Source organism: Canis aureus, chromosome 18 (genome assembly GCF_053574225.1).
Source record: "Canis aureus isolate CA01 chromosome 18, VMU_Caureus_v.1.0, whole genome shotgun sequence".
Lineage (NCBI taxonomy): Eukaryota > Metazoa > Chordata > Mammalia > Carnivora > Canidae > Canis > Canis aureus.
Window position 1 is genome coordinate 56,593,377 of NC_135628.1, and position 16,300 is coordinate 56,609,676.

The following is a 16,300-nucleotide window of genomic DNA, read 5'->3' on the forward strand; positions in this document are numbered from 1 at the left end:
TTCTCTGCCAGCGACAAGACTGGCAGCCTGGGATGTGCCAAGTGCTTGGCTCTCAACTGCAAAACAAAACAGTATAGGAGGGAATTTGTGAGTTAGCTGATTTGCAAACACTACAGCAAGTCACCATGTAAACACTTGTTTTTGTGTACCTATTATTTCTCCCAGGCAGTTACCTGGATGCCATCCTGACAGTGGCCAAATGTGCTGCTCAAGTTACCTTGCTTCCTTCATTCACACTTAGGTGAGCTCAGTTTATTTTGCACTATTAAAAACAAAAACCCTTCATTAAACAGTAATCACAGAGCCTCTTGGGAATTATGGTAGGAGAGTCACCAATGTCACTCAGACTCAACATCAGGTCTACAGTTGTGTCCACGAGGGTACAAGAAGATGCCATTCAAATGGAGCCAACTCAGGAATCAGGAGGAATTAAGAAGTCACACTTACATTTACCAGGGTTGGTTGAAATTTCCAAGCACAAGTTCATCCTGACTTCCTCTAAGTAAAAGGTAATCCGGGCTTGTGGATAGTCTTTCCATGTCCCCAACTCCACAAATACCAGTTAACTGATAGTCACACAAACCAACAACATATACTGAGCCCAACTGAATGTATGTGGTGGCCTACATGGCAGGTTTTTCAAGTTTCCATCTATTTACAGTAGAAGAATCAGAGGGTCAGTGTAGTTAGGTGACTACTTCGTCCCAAATTGGTAAGAAGCAGAGACGGAACCTGAATACAGAAACTCCTTATTCCGGAGCCCGTATTCTTAATTATTTTGCTAAATTCTCTCTCTCTGCATTAAAAAAAAACAAAAAAACAAAAAAACAAAAAACTTCCATATGACAAAAGATATTTAGGTGACATCACAGCTCACTGGCATCTTCTTCTCATGAATATCCAAGAAAGACTTTTCCATTCAGCTGCAGTGTGAATACTAACTTCCAACTTACGAAAATCCAGGGTTGAAGCACCAATCCTTTGGTAGAAAAATAAATGATAATCAAGAAATTTCAATGAAATTGCAAAGAGCAAAAACTGCAAGGTTTTTTGTTTTGTTTTGCTTGGGTTTTTTTTAACATTTAACATAATATTGCAGGGTCAGATGTTCCCAACCAAGCTTATCTAATCTAGTTTCTGCCCCAGGCAGGGTGACTAAGTCATCCCAAAGACAGGAAGGTTCATGCAATTTGTAAAGATCTTACTGAATCCTATCAGGCTGAGAGGTGAGTTGCCTGTCTGAGGCTCTGCAAAGTGCTTTGGAGCTTTTTAGAGGAAAGGTACAGCACAGATGCAAATTAATAGCAATACAAATCAACTCAATTCCCATATGCATAACCATCTAGCCCAACGAAAGGAATACACGGAGCCCCGGGCTGCAATGCCAGTCTTCTTTGGAAAATATATTTATTATTGATAGTGAGTGCAGTAAAGATGTCAGTATTCATAATCGAGAAGAGGTTGTATAAGCCAAGGTTGCCTTTATGTTGATAAAAAATGCCTTATTTCACTTGTAATCATAAACATTATTCCAGTAAAAGAGGTACATTTTTCTCTCCTTTTTGTCTTACGTACATGATCACCATAATAAGTTAAAATGAAGTAGCTCTTCTATAGTCAAGGGAGAAAAGAAAAAGAAAAAACCAACATGCCAGAGCCTAGATGATTGTACCCAGCATTTCTGGGCTGAGATGGAGGTATAGTGCCCTCCCCTCCCCACTCCAAGGACCCTAGCCCCCATCCCAAGCCCCAAACCCAGCTTTGCTGGAGTGAGGGTTTACCCAACTGTGGAGCCTGGTAAGAAGAGCAAGCTGAAGAGAAAGTTAAAAAGGCGGAGAGGGCTTTCTCTTTTAATTGTCACGAACAGGGCTGACTGACACTGCAGTGTGTCCTTGTTTGTTGATCCCTGATCTAGGCCTCGGCTTTTCAAACTGCAGTTGATCAAACTGGGATATGCTTCGGCTGAATCTGCTCTCTGGTGCTTCTCTTTAATCGTTTTCTCCTTAAATGGGTTACTTTCTTACTAGGAAAAAAAAATGTTCCACCTCTGGAATTAACGTTGAGTTTTGCTTGTTCTAAAAGTTGACTTTATCCTCCCTTCTCAAGCATGCTCTGCAAGAGAAATAGAAAACATGAGTTTTACCAGCAGAAGGGAATCCCAAAAAATGACAATAACTGTTTAGTACTATTTGTATTACTTTTCAAGATCTACTCAAAACCACATAAAACAAGGCGTATGCTTCTTGGTCTCAAAATACTATTACCTTTAATGAATACCACCGTTTAATGATGTATAATTTCCAAATGACTCCACCCCCCCCCCCCCCACCATACTAAGCTGACTCAAGAGTGAACATGGCATGGATTGTAGGGGTGTGTGGACATGTGTGTTGTCTCACTACCAGGGGCATTTGGAAACACGTGGGAGTATTTCTGGTGGCCACAGGGACTGGGGTGAAGCTACTGTCAAGGCAAAAGGGGTGGGGGGAGGCGTGAAGTAGTGATTAAACGTGAAAGGCTCCAAGAGGGCAGAATCTCTCCCAGAAACCTCTGCCCATTCTAGGCCAGAAGGCAGATGTTCATGAGCTTGTTGGGCTGGACAGAGCTACAAAGGTGAGTATCTATTTTCAAATTGCCAAAATGGCCCCTAGATCCTATTTAGTTTTTTATTTTTGTGAATGGGGTAGGGGGTGGTACACAGAAAGAATTCAACTATCAGATTAAAACTCTATATTTAGCCAGGGCAGGGGATATACTGCCTCAATTCTTAGGAATCTTTAAAAGACAAAAGTGATACTTTCCCCTTTAGTTTTAAAATAATGCAGAAGAGGAAGGAGGCTGTGTCAGGCCCAAGGTTGTCTGTGATTCATCTGTTTACACCTTCTTCCCTACAGCCCTCATCACTCTAGCCATTTATTCACTCAGCTCTTAACTGAGCTCCTACTAGATCATCACTGCACTGAGTGAGGTGCTGTGGGGAAACCAATACACATGCCCATCGCAAGTTAAGATATAATATACTGTAATAATTAGCTATTTAAAAATATATACTGGCTAAATATATGCTAAAAATTGATTTTACTGAAATAAGTAATACATACACGTAGGATAAAATTTAAGATAAACCAGAGAATACAGAGGAAAAAGTAATTTTTTTCTCTCTTTCCTATTTCTTAGTTTCTTGGGTATCTTTCCAGGAAAGTAGTAATTCAAAAGAGGAGTGGTTCTAACTTGTTCAGGGGAAGAGAACTCTCTAGAACTGGAGTGCTCAGAGGAGGCTTCTAATAGGATCTTTCAGAGCATCTCTCTGAGTCTTGCAGAATCTAGGAAGAAGGACCAGGAGTAGGTTGGGGGGGTGGTGAGGAAAGGAAGCAGCGGCAAGGATTTGGAGGGAGGAGCATGCCCAGTATGTATGGAGAGTGGAGGAAAAGACTAGCCTAGCGAGACAAAAGGGTATACACTAGGAATGTACCAAAGAAAAGAGTGTCAAAAGAGTCACCAGAGTGAGAGCTTGGCCGAGCTACTTTCTGTTGGCTTCTGGAAAAAAACCTGGGAATCCACCACATGTCCTTAAATAGGAAAATGTCATTTAGAGGGCTATCCTGACATCCTTGGCATAATGGATCCAAGAGATGAGAATCTGGAAGTAAGAAGACCAGGGCAGGGGCAGAGCAGGAATCAGGGTGGAAATGAGAAATAGAGCCATAAAAGACATGGATAGAAAAACAGTGGTGAGACCTAAGTTATGGTGATCCTTGTGACTGGGAAGCGAGGATGATGGCATCACCAAGAGAAATGGAAAAGTCAGTGGGAGGAGCCAGCCTGGAAATGAGAAAAAAGACTTAAATTTGGAGTTTGTAAGAAATTCCAGATGGAAATGTCTAGAGGAAAGTTGCTTGAGAAGAGATGTTAACAGTCTTTAGAGATAAAACTGAAGATGAAGAGAAATGATTGAAATAACAGGGCAGAACAGAAAGAGTGGAAGGACAAATAAGACAGTGTGCTAGTCACAAAAGTACAGGATGGTAGATTATCCTGACTTAGCCATGATTATAAGTTGCTAAGAAGTCTATAGGGCACAAAAGACCAGATCCAAAAGTAGGCAAACTAGTTTAGAGAGAACACATATAGAAATGGTCACAAAATACATTCAAGAAGGAAGTCAATTAGAAAAGCCAGATGCATCCAGAGAAAACAGGAAAGACAAAACAGATAAAGCAGAAGACTTTGCTCAGCAGAATTGTCTTATAATGGACCACTACTCAGCCACCAAAAAACAAAACAAAACAAAAAAAAACAAAAAGAAAAAAAAATCTTTCCACTTGCAATGATGTGGATGGAACTAGAGGGCATTATGCTCAGTGAAATAAATCAATCAGAGAAAGACAATTATCGTATGATCTCATTCATATGTAGAATTTAATAAGCAAAACAAAGGAGCATAGGGGAAGGGAGGAAAAAATAAAACAAAGATGAACTCAGAAAGTGAGACAAACCATAAGAGACTCTTACTCACAGGAAACAAACTGAGGGCTGCTGGAGGGCAGGGAGGTGGGGGAATGTGGTAACTAGGTGATGGGTATTAAGGAGGGCACGTGATGTGATAAGCACTGGGTGGTATACAAGACTGATGAATACTGACCTCTACCTCTGAAACTAATAATACACTGTATGTTAATTAATTGAATTTAAATTTAAAAAAAAAAAAAAAACCACCACCACAATGTGCGATTTCTCTCAAACCCATCATTCACATAAGCTCTGTATTTGTTGGAAAAATTAAAAATTGAGCACCTATGATGTAAGAGTCAGACCAGACAATGTCCCAGTATCACAGCATCTCATTTATCCTCTTGTGGCTTGATCTGTGTGAGATGACAACTGTGTGTCCAGTTATTTGGACAGGAAACTATGAATTCCAGATATATAGACAACCTCACCACAACAGTCTAGGTTAATACAAAATGGAAGTCAGTATAGAGTAGATTTATACTGAGTGCATCTAAAGGCATTTAGTTAGTTACTGAAGAAAATTATCAGCTTAAGAGCGATGCCATTTAGCATTTTGGGAGTTACACACTCACTACTTTCTTCAACAAACCAATGGGAAGTTGAATCTATTATGTGCCTGGCCCTGGCTGGTTTGAAGATCAGCGGGCCAGTCTAACAAAAAGAGTAATGGAACACTTTTGAGCAAATCTAAAACACAGAGAAATCACTACATTCACAGAATAGCCTGCTACATGTATTAAAATTCTAAATTTCAAAGATAGCACAACAGTTCCACTAATTCACAGGTGGCTCCTTGAAGATACAAGGAACGAGGGAAGGCTCTGGGGCCAGGCTATACACATGTTGTAAACTGCACCTAGCTGCCACCAAAGGGTGGCAGAGGTGATACAAAACCTCCTCATTTCGGTCAAAGACGTTAATAAATAAAACGTCAAGTTGAAATTTTTTAAAAAAATAGACTGGCAAATACTCTATTATCACCATATCCTAACTATGCAATAAAACCTGCTCAAAACCCAGGTCTTAGGAACTCTGGCTGGAGGGATTCTGAGGCTTGAAAAGGTCTGTGTCACTTAGTGTCACCTTACAGGTTCTCCCACAATCTCTGTATGGGCTCTGTAAGTCGCTGCTGTTGGGCTGAATTTCAACACTGCATAAATTTAACACTGCATAAATTAACATAGGAAATTCCCCGAAGAATCAGGGAGAAGATTTGCAAGTTATAAAAAATTGCTTCCTTCATTTAAGGAACTGCTAACACTTAATCTTAATGTGGAGAAAGAAATTCCTTGCATTTGCTCATCATTCACGTACACGGGCCTGCAGAAACTCCTTCTATAAACAGCAGGGTAAATTACGGAGAGGAGAGAATGGCTCAGGCACCAATACTGCTCTGCCCCCAAGTCTCTTCCTGATTCCAGCCACCAAGGAGGGAACAACTGGCGGCTCACACTCGTCACACAAGAGCAGTGCCTCTGGAGACCAGAGATTGCCTGTCGTTTCCATTTATTAAAATGATCTTAACTGTTTTCCTCAAATATTTTTGCTACACAGTAATCTCATCAACTGATTTTCGAATTATAGCTTTCTTGAAGGGGTTGACTATCATAGCAATGTGTCAGCTACTGGATGTCTCAATATATTTAAGAAGAATTATGGCAACCCTGGATTGCTAAACAATCAGCATGAAGAGCATAAAAATATACTTTTTTTTTTTTTTAAGATACTATTCAGAGTGCTTGTCTCTGAGCTCCCCTGGCATCTCACCAAGATTTGAAAGCCCTAATGAAGCGGGGTATGGAAGCAGGAGGGTTTATGAGGAAGCACTAAAATGAGAACGTGTCTGGGTACACCTGAGGTTTTCCCAAGGAGGGACATGAAAAGTGGGGAGTAAATGATGAGGGAGTTGGTGAAGACACCACGAGGAAACGGTGAGATAGAAGCCAAAGTCATCAATAAATTCAATTTGTGAGGAGCAGAGATGGGCTTTGCCTGCACACCAATCACTACTCCTGACCACCTGAAAATCTCATTAGCTAATAACTCCCTGTGTCCTCACTCTCTGCTCTCTCCTCAACAGCCAGTGACATTCTTTATTCTTCCTGCTTAATGCCTGGATCTGGTTTCATACCTTCTCTGACAAATGCTCTGTGTAATATTCAAATTAAGTTACGAGTAATTAACTGTTTACACAACTTGCCGCAATAACAGACAAAACACAAACATATTGCAGTTCTAACTCTTGAAGGATAAGCACTAGAAAAGAAACGCCTATTAAGAAAAAGGAGTCTATTATCATGATATTTCTTCTATTAAACCCAAATTTAAAAAAAAAAGGAAAGAAAATGCCGTAGAACGACTATTACTCTTAGACTATTACTTTGAGAAGCATTCCTATGATAGAAGAGACTGGGGATAACACATGTAAAGTTTGGGATTCTGTTTGCTATGTTGTGACTCCAACTCCAAAGGGCCACCCCACTGCAGGATGAGAACACCTATTGTGGAACACCCATGTGTCAGCTGGAGTGTGAGCAGCCCAGCTGGGCGATTAATAAATGTCATTAGGTGATGATGATAAAGAGGCCTTCGAACACGATAAAAACATGCTCCCATGGGTCTTCCCAGAAAACTAACCTTGATTTATCTTTGTGTTCCCTAAGAGTAGGCATCTGTGGACATAAGAAGCAAGCACATAAAGAGAGGGGCCCCTGTGGTGGGTCAGGAGAGGGGAGCAGGGTTACTGGAGCCAGGGGACCATGTGACATTGGTTCAGAGCCTCTTTCCTTCCCTCCTGCCCATGCAAACCAGGTGCATCTCTGCACCCAGGGGTACCTACCTACAGTTTCAAAGGAGGCAACGGGAGGGGAGACTGACTTCTTTCTAAGGGGCTCCTGCGCTCTAAGACCTCTTCCAATTTGTTCTTGAGGCTGAACTAGGAACAAGTTTCCAGGGTCGGTCTGCTCATATATCTACCACATGGCTCAGACCGGACAAGCAGTGACAGGGAGTGGCCAATCCTCAACTCCCACATGGCTCAGACCAGACAAGCAGTGACAGGGAGTGGCCAATCCTCAACTCCCAAAAGAGAGAAAACAGAGACTTAGCAGGGCCTCTGAAAGATCGTAGACCTCTAATTCAGTTTAGGTCAATGGGCTCTAGAGCTATGTTTGTCCAACTCGTGTACACAGTTACTTGTTGAGAGTTCGGATGTCTGGGTCATCAGGAGTGGGCTATTTTGGTCTGGAATCTGCCCTGTATATAGGTCACTGACACTCTGTGAGTGCAATTTTTTTCCAGGTGAAAAGACAGGATTAGGTCACATGATCTCTAAAATCTGTCTTGCTCTAAAAGCCTATGACTCTACTAAATCATTTGGATGCACTCTATAATTCATCTGAAAACAATGATAAAATACACCTTGCTCTGGCACTGGGTTTTTCTTTCATGAACCCTTATTTCTAGAGTGACAGCGATTACTTTGTTTTTAGGCCTTCTTCACACAGAGGGAAGTATTTGAGCCCTGGTCCAACACAAACCCAAGTCACGGGGGAGATAAAATACAATGTCCTTAAGAAGGCTGACACCTCCTGCCATGGTACATCCCTCCATATGCCCTGATCTTAAGGTTTTCTATTTTGGAGGCTACCCATAGATTGGAGGTGTCATTTACATTTTGGAAATAGAGGACAGAGTACCCTAACACATTGGGCTGAAGGAACTTCATATTAAGATGTAGCCTCATTCACTACTACTGCCAGGTGACTTTCTGACCTCCCCAATGATGCCAGGAGGGAACACAGGACCAAGGTGAGCACTGCCTTGCTTATAAGATGCCCTCATTTTGATCCTTCCTTCAACTGAGCTGCTTACTTGGCTAATGACCCACTGCCCACTTGTTGATTTAAACTTCTGTGGCAGTTTATCTTCTCCTCAGTGGCCTCCTTTATCTGACTCCAGGTTCACACTGACCTCTGTCCTTTGGAATCTCCTGGGTCTGGCTGGTGTTTTAAGTCCTGGGCTTTCCTTAGTTCTTCTGATCTGGCGTCCTGCTCTGTCTCCACACTCCCTTGCCACGCAAGATCCACAATGGATAGGTGAAAGCCACTGCAGAACAGGGCAGCCCAGAGCAGACGAGAGGCAGACAGCCTACATTTTCTAATGGACTTTATTAGCAGTCAGGCTACTTTCTGCCAAACAGGGCTGTTTCTCAGTACATTGCCTTTGGAGAAACTGTTCTTACCCTCTCCTAGTTTATTCCGCCACTTTGGCTTCCCTGAGGCTGTCAGAAGCATCAGCTTCAAGGAAAGGGCATACAGCCGTAGGAGCCTGGGCAACATGCAGAAAACCAGAAGTGCAAAGTTGAATGTTGAGAGAACAACCTAAAAGGCAGAGGTACTAGTGCTGGAGGTCCTCAAAGCTGGGGTGCTGCCTATACCAAACAGACATGTCCTGGCCTGAAATGTGCTTATAAACGTGTGCTCCTGTGCACACAAACTTGCTCTCCTGGGATACCTGGGTGGCTCAGCGTTTGAGCATCTGCCTTTGGCTCAGGGTGTGATCCTGGGATCCCGGGATCCCGGGATCGAGTCCCGCATGGGGAGCCGGTTTCTCCCTCTGCCTGTAATCTCTCTCTCTGTATCCCTCATGAATAAATAAAACCTTAAAAAAAAAAAAAAAAAAGAAAGAAAACTTGCTCTCCTGAATGGAAGTAGAATGAGTCCCACAGCATCACGGCTGGAAGGACCTCATGAATCACCTAGTTCAAACCCATAATTTGGCAAAGAGAAAACTGAAGCCCAGGTCACCATGGCTAGATTAGAATGTCAGCTACAGTATTTCCCATGAACTCTACCTTCCAGGGAACATGTTATGTTTGCTCAGAGTCCGGCCAACTTCTGTACCATTCTGTCAGCAGCAGGGCCGGGACAAGAGTTGGAATGCTTTGAAATGCCCCCTAAGAAGGCTACACCCCAAGCAGCCAGATGTTGCCAGAAAATATCAGGACAGTGGGGTGTCCAGGGAACAGAGCAATGTAGATCTGAGAGAGGTCCCTTTACTATCCTCCCTCCCACCTTTTGATAAAAAGAACTTGGGTACATTTTGGTCCACTGGTGGAAAATACCACCAGCTTCCCATTTCTCTCCCACCTTCTGTAGTCTCCTGTAAGGTAGGTGAATCAAGATTGAACAGAAATCAGGTTATAGTGGCAAGAACAGGTAATTTAATCTGTTTATAGAGAGCTATGAAGCTAGGCAGATATGAGAAATAACAGTCTATCAATTGATGTCTTCCTACATTTTTAAAAGCTGTACCTCATACAGCTAGCCAGTAGCTTTTACGTCTTAGAAATAATAATTACAGCAATTTATTATCTCTTTATCCTGATGAAGAACACATAACTTAATATACTGGAAGTAACAGTCTCAATGTCTCAACCCATGAAGAATTGTTTAAGAATAGCTGAAGAAAGATTGATGTGAGTAAATGGATGAAGACAGGAATATCCGGAAATTTTCCAATCAGTAAAATCTATTAGTCTACAGTACAGTGTCTCAAGGGAACCAGTGAAAGCCCAATCTTATGAGTCATTTAAAAGTGGAGTGGATTTGGTTCTTGGAGTTCTTCCAAGGGGAAAACTCTTGCAGTATACCGGAAATGACAGTACACCTAATGGGTTGCTGTCATGTTGACCATTTTCCACATTAGCATGTCTAGGTGGTTCTTTGGGTTTAACAAGGGAACACAAGAAAGGGGAACTGACTGGTCAGGATCCACTACAACTGATGCTCAGGACTACTATACTGCTGAGGCTCCTTCTAATAACAATGGGCAGAGTTGGGGGTCACAAGGTTAGGCCAACTTGAGAAAACTGGAAACGGGCTTTAGAAGAAAAGTTGGGGACCTCCAGCAGAAATGATGCTCTCAACCCCCTGTGGGCATCTTGGTGTGGTCTTAAAATAGGGTACCTTTCTGCGTGGCCTTAGTAATCCCACCTCCCTATTTGTGACCTTCAGTCTCTACTATGACTTAATTTGATATTCATGTATTTTCATGTTTTTCTCTACACTTCATGATCATCGTTGACATTTTCTCTCATCGCCTTATTTCTGTATTATGTATATATTCTATATTCTGTATCATGGACATCCCGTCTCATATCTAAAACAAAAACCAAACACCATTAAAAATTTTTTTTTTGTTTTGTTTTTATGGTAGGGTATATCTTGGTCTCGTTGTTACATTGACTGTCACGAATGCCCTGGGTTTCAATTCTCTCAACTGGAAAACAGCAAAAATAAAACCATCTCTATTTACATCTCAGGTTGTCATAAAAACAGGCAAGAGAATGGATGTGAAATCACCTGGAAATCTAAAGTACTATAGAAATACAAGGTATTATTGCTTCTTGTTTTCTTGCCTATTACAATGTTGCCCATCTTAGGATAGAAATATTTTGTGGACAGCTATCTTTGTATTATTACCTGGTGCTATAACTCCCTGATATTTGAATAGAAGGGTCGTGAAAACAGGTACCTCAAAACACACTTGCTGGAAAGAACATTAAATTATGTTGCAGATGGGGGTGAGGGGGCCTATTTTGGAATCACCAGTAATAATCTGGTGCTCCAGGATGATCTGTTTAGTGGTTTCAACATGAAATAACACAGCTGAGGAAAAGAAGGAAGAATTAAGATGTACCAAATACTTTATATAAATGTAATCCCCATGACACTGGGGATAACATCACCTCAATTCACAGACAAGAAAAATCAATGCCCGAGGTCACAGAGTTAGTAAAAGACAAAACTTCAGTGCATACCCAGATCTGCCCAATTTGAACTCCCCACTGCACTGTGTGGCATATTTGATGTTGTCACAGAGTAACTTGTGTTTTATTGTATAAATATATCCCATTGATCGCATGGCACTAGATGCAGACAATTCAACACAACCCAGATAGACAGGGTGGAGTCAAAACTCCATGCACCCTTGCAGTTGCCACTTCAGTAATGTTACATATCACACTGTGCAAATAGGCATGTTAGATACCAGCATAGAAACATACACGTTGTCACAGCCATTCTTTGCACTGACTACTACCTCCACCCCAATATGGCACTAATATTAAGTTAGAAAAATCCATGAATCAGCTTGCAGGTCCCAGGGGCTTCAGTTAGTACTAAAGATTGGGGCTTGTTAAGAACATATCAGAGGTTGTCTTTGACAAATAAAATGTACTAACTTAACATGAGCAACATTACTTCTACCAAAGACCTTTAAAGAAAAGAATCACTGGCATGCTAGTAGGAGTTACACAGTTGGAGCTACAAGCAAGAAACAGAAGAAAGCCTCAAGCCAGTAGGCTTTTAAAGAAAATACAGGCTTTTTTTTTTTTTTTTTTTAATAAATCTTGGTTATATATTTTTTTCTACTAGTGTTGATGTTACTTTCCAGCTACCCAGACAATACCAACCCTCCCACAAATATCAGAAATTTATAGTGTTAGAAATTTACACTAAGTGGTTTTATTAAAACTACAGCAAATTAGACTACAGAAAGCCATGCTGTGTTACTCAAACACTACATTTAGTTGGGTCAGAAGGCCAACTCTGGGGAGTTTGTCAGCAGAAGGAATCAAGGTTTCCGACAATTTCTGTCAGAACAACCTATATCCAACTGCTAAATCAGTTAAATGATGGGCAATTAGGTGATCTGCCAGAATTGAAAATTTGCGTCAGGGTTTATCATTAGCTTTCTAAAGCACATGAATTAGAGAACACACCCACAATCCCAACCATCTCTTCAGCTCTTCTCCATTAATATACAGGAAAAGATTATAAAGAATGAGCTTCAGGACGCCTGGATGGCTCAGTGGTTGAGCGCCTGCCTTCGGCCCAGGGCGTGATCCTAGAGTCCCAGGATCGAGTCCCACATCGGGCTCCCTGCATGGAGCCTGCTTCTCTCTCTCTGTGTGTGTCTCTCATGAATAAATAACCTTGAGACCTTGAGACACAATTATCATAAAAGACAAAAGTTCAAAACAACCGGGAAAAGTATTGTTTTAGTAAGAATCTTTTTCTTTCCTGCAAGTAAATGAAATGAGTTAAACACAAGGAGAATGTAGACTTTTCTCCCAACCACCTGGATGGAAGTCGATTACTAACGAATCTTGTTAGTTAGTTGTTATGGCAATTCTTGATGGTGATGACTAGTTTGGTTTACAAAGCTCTTCCATACACATTAGCCTATTCAGTCCTTATCAGTGCCCATGATGCTGGGCTTGCTTCCTTCTGGTGCCTCAATGAACTTGGCTCACACCCACCTGTTTGGCCTGATTGACACAGTGCATGTACTGGTTGGCCAGAGCAGAGCAGCTGAGGGTCTGCTGGGTGTTCTGTCGGTAACACTGGAGAATTTTGGCCTGCAGATCAGCACAGACAGGATGAAACTCATACCGCCTGAAACAAAAACAGGTGAGTGAGACAAATGGTCTTCAATCAGAATGAAGATCAAGGCTAAAGAGTATATAAAACATTAAATATGATATAAATGTTTCAAGCATAGAAAAAACATTTCTAAAAATGATTTCTATGAAATTAGTTCCAATAGTTGATACCAGTGATACCACCATGAGCCTATCCGGACACTGTAACACTCCCAACCAAGCCTATACCTAAACCAGGTGAATGGTGCCAATAATCTTTAGCCCAGTCTACCAAATCAGAAACCCAAGAGCCTCAATTTCTCTCACCCATGCCCACTCCAGTCAGTCACTGAGTTCGAGATAATGTGTGGTCTGGTCCTCTTTCACCATATTCACTGTCATTACATTAATTCATAATCACTTTTATCCTGGAATCAGGCAATGACCTCTAAACTAATGTCTTGGTTTTTGCCCTCTCCTCTTACCTTCCAAAACATTCTTTCTAATACGTAAATCTAAGACCAAATCTCTCCCTACCGCTTTCTACATAAAATGCAAGGTCAACAGGCAGTCCTTCTGGATCAGGTTTCCACCTACTCTTAGGTTTCATTCCCCACATTGCTGTAGCTTGACCAAACTGCTTTCAGGGTTTGATCCATACAACACATCCCTTCTTCACGTCTTTGCTCATGCTGCTCTTGATCTTGGACATGCTCTGCACCCACACTCGCACTCATTCCTATATATCCAGAAAATAATTACTTGTCTTTCAATACTTGAGTTAAGTATTGAAGTGTCACCTTCTTTAGACAGCTTCATTAGCTCTCCATTCAGCGTAGAGTCTACTACTCCCTTTTTGGTGACCCCACTGAGCCTGTATTAAGCTTCCTCTACCACTTTCTTTCACCTTCCACTTAACAATGACTACACCATAGCCTGATGTAATTGATTAGCCTATATCTACTAGAAGGCAAATCCCAAGAAGTAAGGACTGTCTTATTTTCTTTGTGATCTCAGTTATTGATACGGATACCTCTTATGGAAGTCATGCAATAAACTGCTAAGAATACAAATGGGCGGAGAAAAAACATTTTTAAATTTTCTGGGCTAAAATTTTACTAATTATACTTACAAATCTCAGATTTTAGTTAGATTTGCTTTCAGTGAATATACAGTACCAAACATAATGCCTCCAAAAATCTTAAAATACACACTTGAAAAATGATAACAAAATCAACCAAATGAATTATGCCAATGAAAAGGAAATATTCTTAAGATGGTAAAGGAACTTGAATTATAAGAACTAAACATACCCAGAAAAAATACATAATATTATCACTTTTAATCCAGGAATTTATATTTTTTCCAAATTAGTTTTTAGTATAAAAGGCTTCCAATCTTTCATATCAGTTCTTTTTTTGCAATTTAAATTTTTTATTTCTATAGTAATCTTGAAATAGCATTATTTTATATTAAATGGGTTCTAAAAAAAAAAAAAACCCTAGAGAATACAGGGGGAATATTTCTCATCAATAAGGAATCCCCTGGGTGACGATTTGTCTCCTTACTTTTATTCAATACACTAAGCTAACAGATTTTGCTAGTACAGAAAACTGAAATGCAAACCATGTTACTGGTCCCTGAGGGAATTTACCTCTTACTACCTTCTTTTTTTTTTTTTTTTTTTTTAATTTTATTTATTTATGATAGTCACAGAGAGAGAGAGAGAGGCAGAGACACAGGAAGAGGGAGAAGCAGGCTCCATGCACCGGGAGCCTGACGTGGGATTCGATCCCGGATCTCCAGGATCGCGCCCTGGGCCAAAGGCAGGCGCCAAACCGCTGCGCCACCCAGGGATCCCCTCTTACTACCTTCTAAAGAAGGTAGTCATACAGGGAAAAAATAATCCCACAAATTTTTTGTAACATTGATTTTACTTCTTTTACTTTTTCATTCATGACCTTACTGCTCTGCCAAATACCTAGGAACAGGATTTAAATCCAATCCCCGGAGTTTCCATTCTAAGATTTCGAAGTTTATACATCTATGAATTTTTTTTGGACACGGATTTCCCTAATCCCCTACCATGAACATCAGCATCTAAAGGGAGTCAGCTGTTCTTTGAAGAGCAGAAACACAGTCATCACAAACTGACTGATGATAGCAAGGCACATACCTGGATAAATACTAAATAAAATATAATTAAGCATTAGGGCAGCTGAACCTAGCAAATACATGACTAATGTCTAGAACAGTTCATGGGAAAACAGGGTTACATTCTCTCCTAGTGCTGAGGACCACAATTCTTCTACTATATCTTAGATTTTAAAAGGAAAGGAAGGGGATGCCTGGGTGGCTCAGCGGTTTGGCGCCTGCCTTCAGCCCAAGGCATGATCCTGGAGAGCCGGGATCGAGTCCCGCCACATTGGGCTCCCTGCGAGGAGCCTGTTTCTCTCTCTGCCTATGTCTCTGCCTCTCTCTTTCCGTGTCTCTCATGAATAAATAAATAAAATATTTAAAATATGTATATATAAAAGGAGAGGAAGGAGGATGGGGAAAGAAGACTAGAACAATCCCAACCATCTCTTCAGCTCTTCTCCATTAATATACAGGAAAAGATTATAAAGAATGAGCTTCAGGACGCCTGGATGGCTCAGTGGTGGAGCGCCTACCTTCGGCCCAGGGCGTGATCCTGGAGTCCCAGGATTGAGTCCCACATGGGGCTCCCTGCATGGAGCCTGCTTCTCTCTCTGCCTGTGTCTCTGTCTCTCTCTCTGTGTGAGTCTCTCATGAATAAATAAAGTCTTTAAAAAAAAAATGAGCTTCCACATACTGCACAATATAAAGAAGTTGGTGGGTTTTTTCTTTTAAAAAACTATTCACGATGGAACAATTCATCCAATACTATGAACTGTGTAAAAAGGGGTAATTTAAGTTATATAATAAACATTTACCGAGTTGAGCTATCAGTCATGTAAGTTGATGTCCATAAGTTATTTATGATTTGAAATGTGTCAAAATATACTTTTATCACCACAAATCAATACTGCTCGCTTCCAGGGTCCTGATTTCCTGTCTGGTAGTCTGTTCTATGCATGTATGTCACACATACACTCAGACATCTTCTGAAATCTTTTTTGTATATATTTCAATAGTATTGACGATTAGATAGTATAAAGGGGGAAGGACGGGTAGAAATCAACATAATTGTGTCCCAGTTCCTGGAGTAGACTCTGGTACATTTTCCTTGGATTAATCTGAAAGGGCAAAGCTCTGCCTCTGTATTGATCCGCAATGCTTGTTATGCTGCTCTAATGCACTGTTTTCACTTTGGGAAAATGCTAAATGAGATTACCGTCC

General features: G+C 41.0%; 1 protein-coding gene across 2 annotated transcripts in view; it reads right to left on the reverse strand.

Moving 5' to 3' along the window:
* Positions 1–1,390: 1,390 nt before the first annotated feature.
* Positions 1,391–16,300, reverse strand: part of CHCHD3 (coiled-coil-helix-coiled-coil-helix domain containing 3) — a 278,408-nt gene continuing 263,498 nt past the window's right edge. For both annotated transcript variants that reach the window (XM_077857382.1, XM_077857383.1), the window contains 2 exons: positions 12,839–12,974; positions 1,391–2,112 (listed from right to left, as the gene is read on the reverse strand). In XM_077857382.1, coding sequence (XP_077713508.1) covers positions 2,089–2,112; positions 12,839–12,974 — 160 coding nt within the window. In that variant the 3' untranslated portion in view covers positions 1,391–2,088. The remainder of the gene's footprint in view (positions 2,113–12,838; positions 12,975–16,300) is intronic.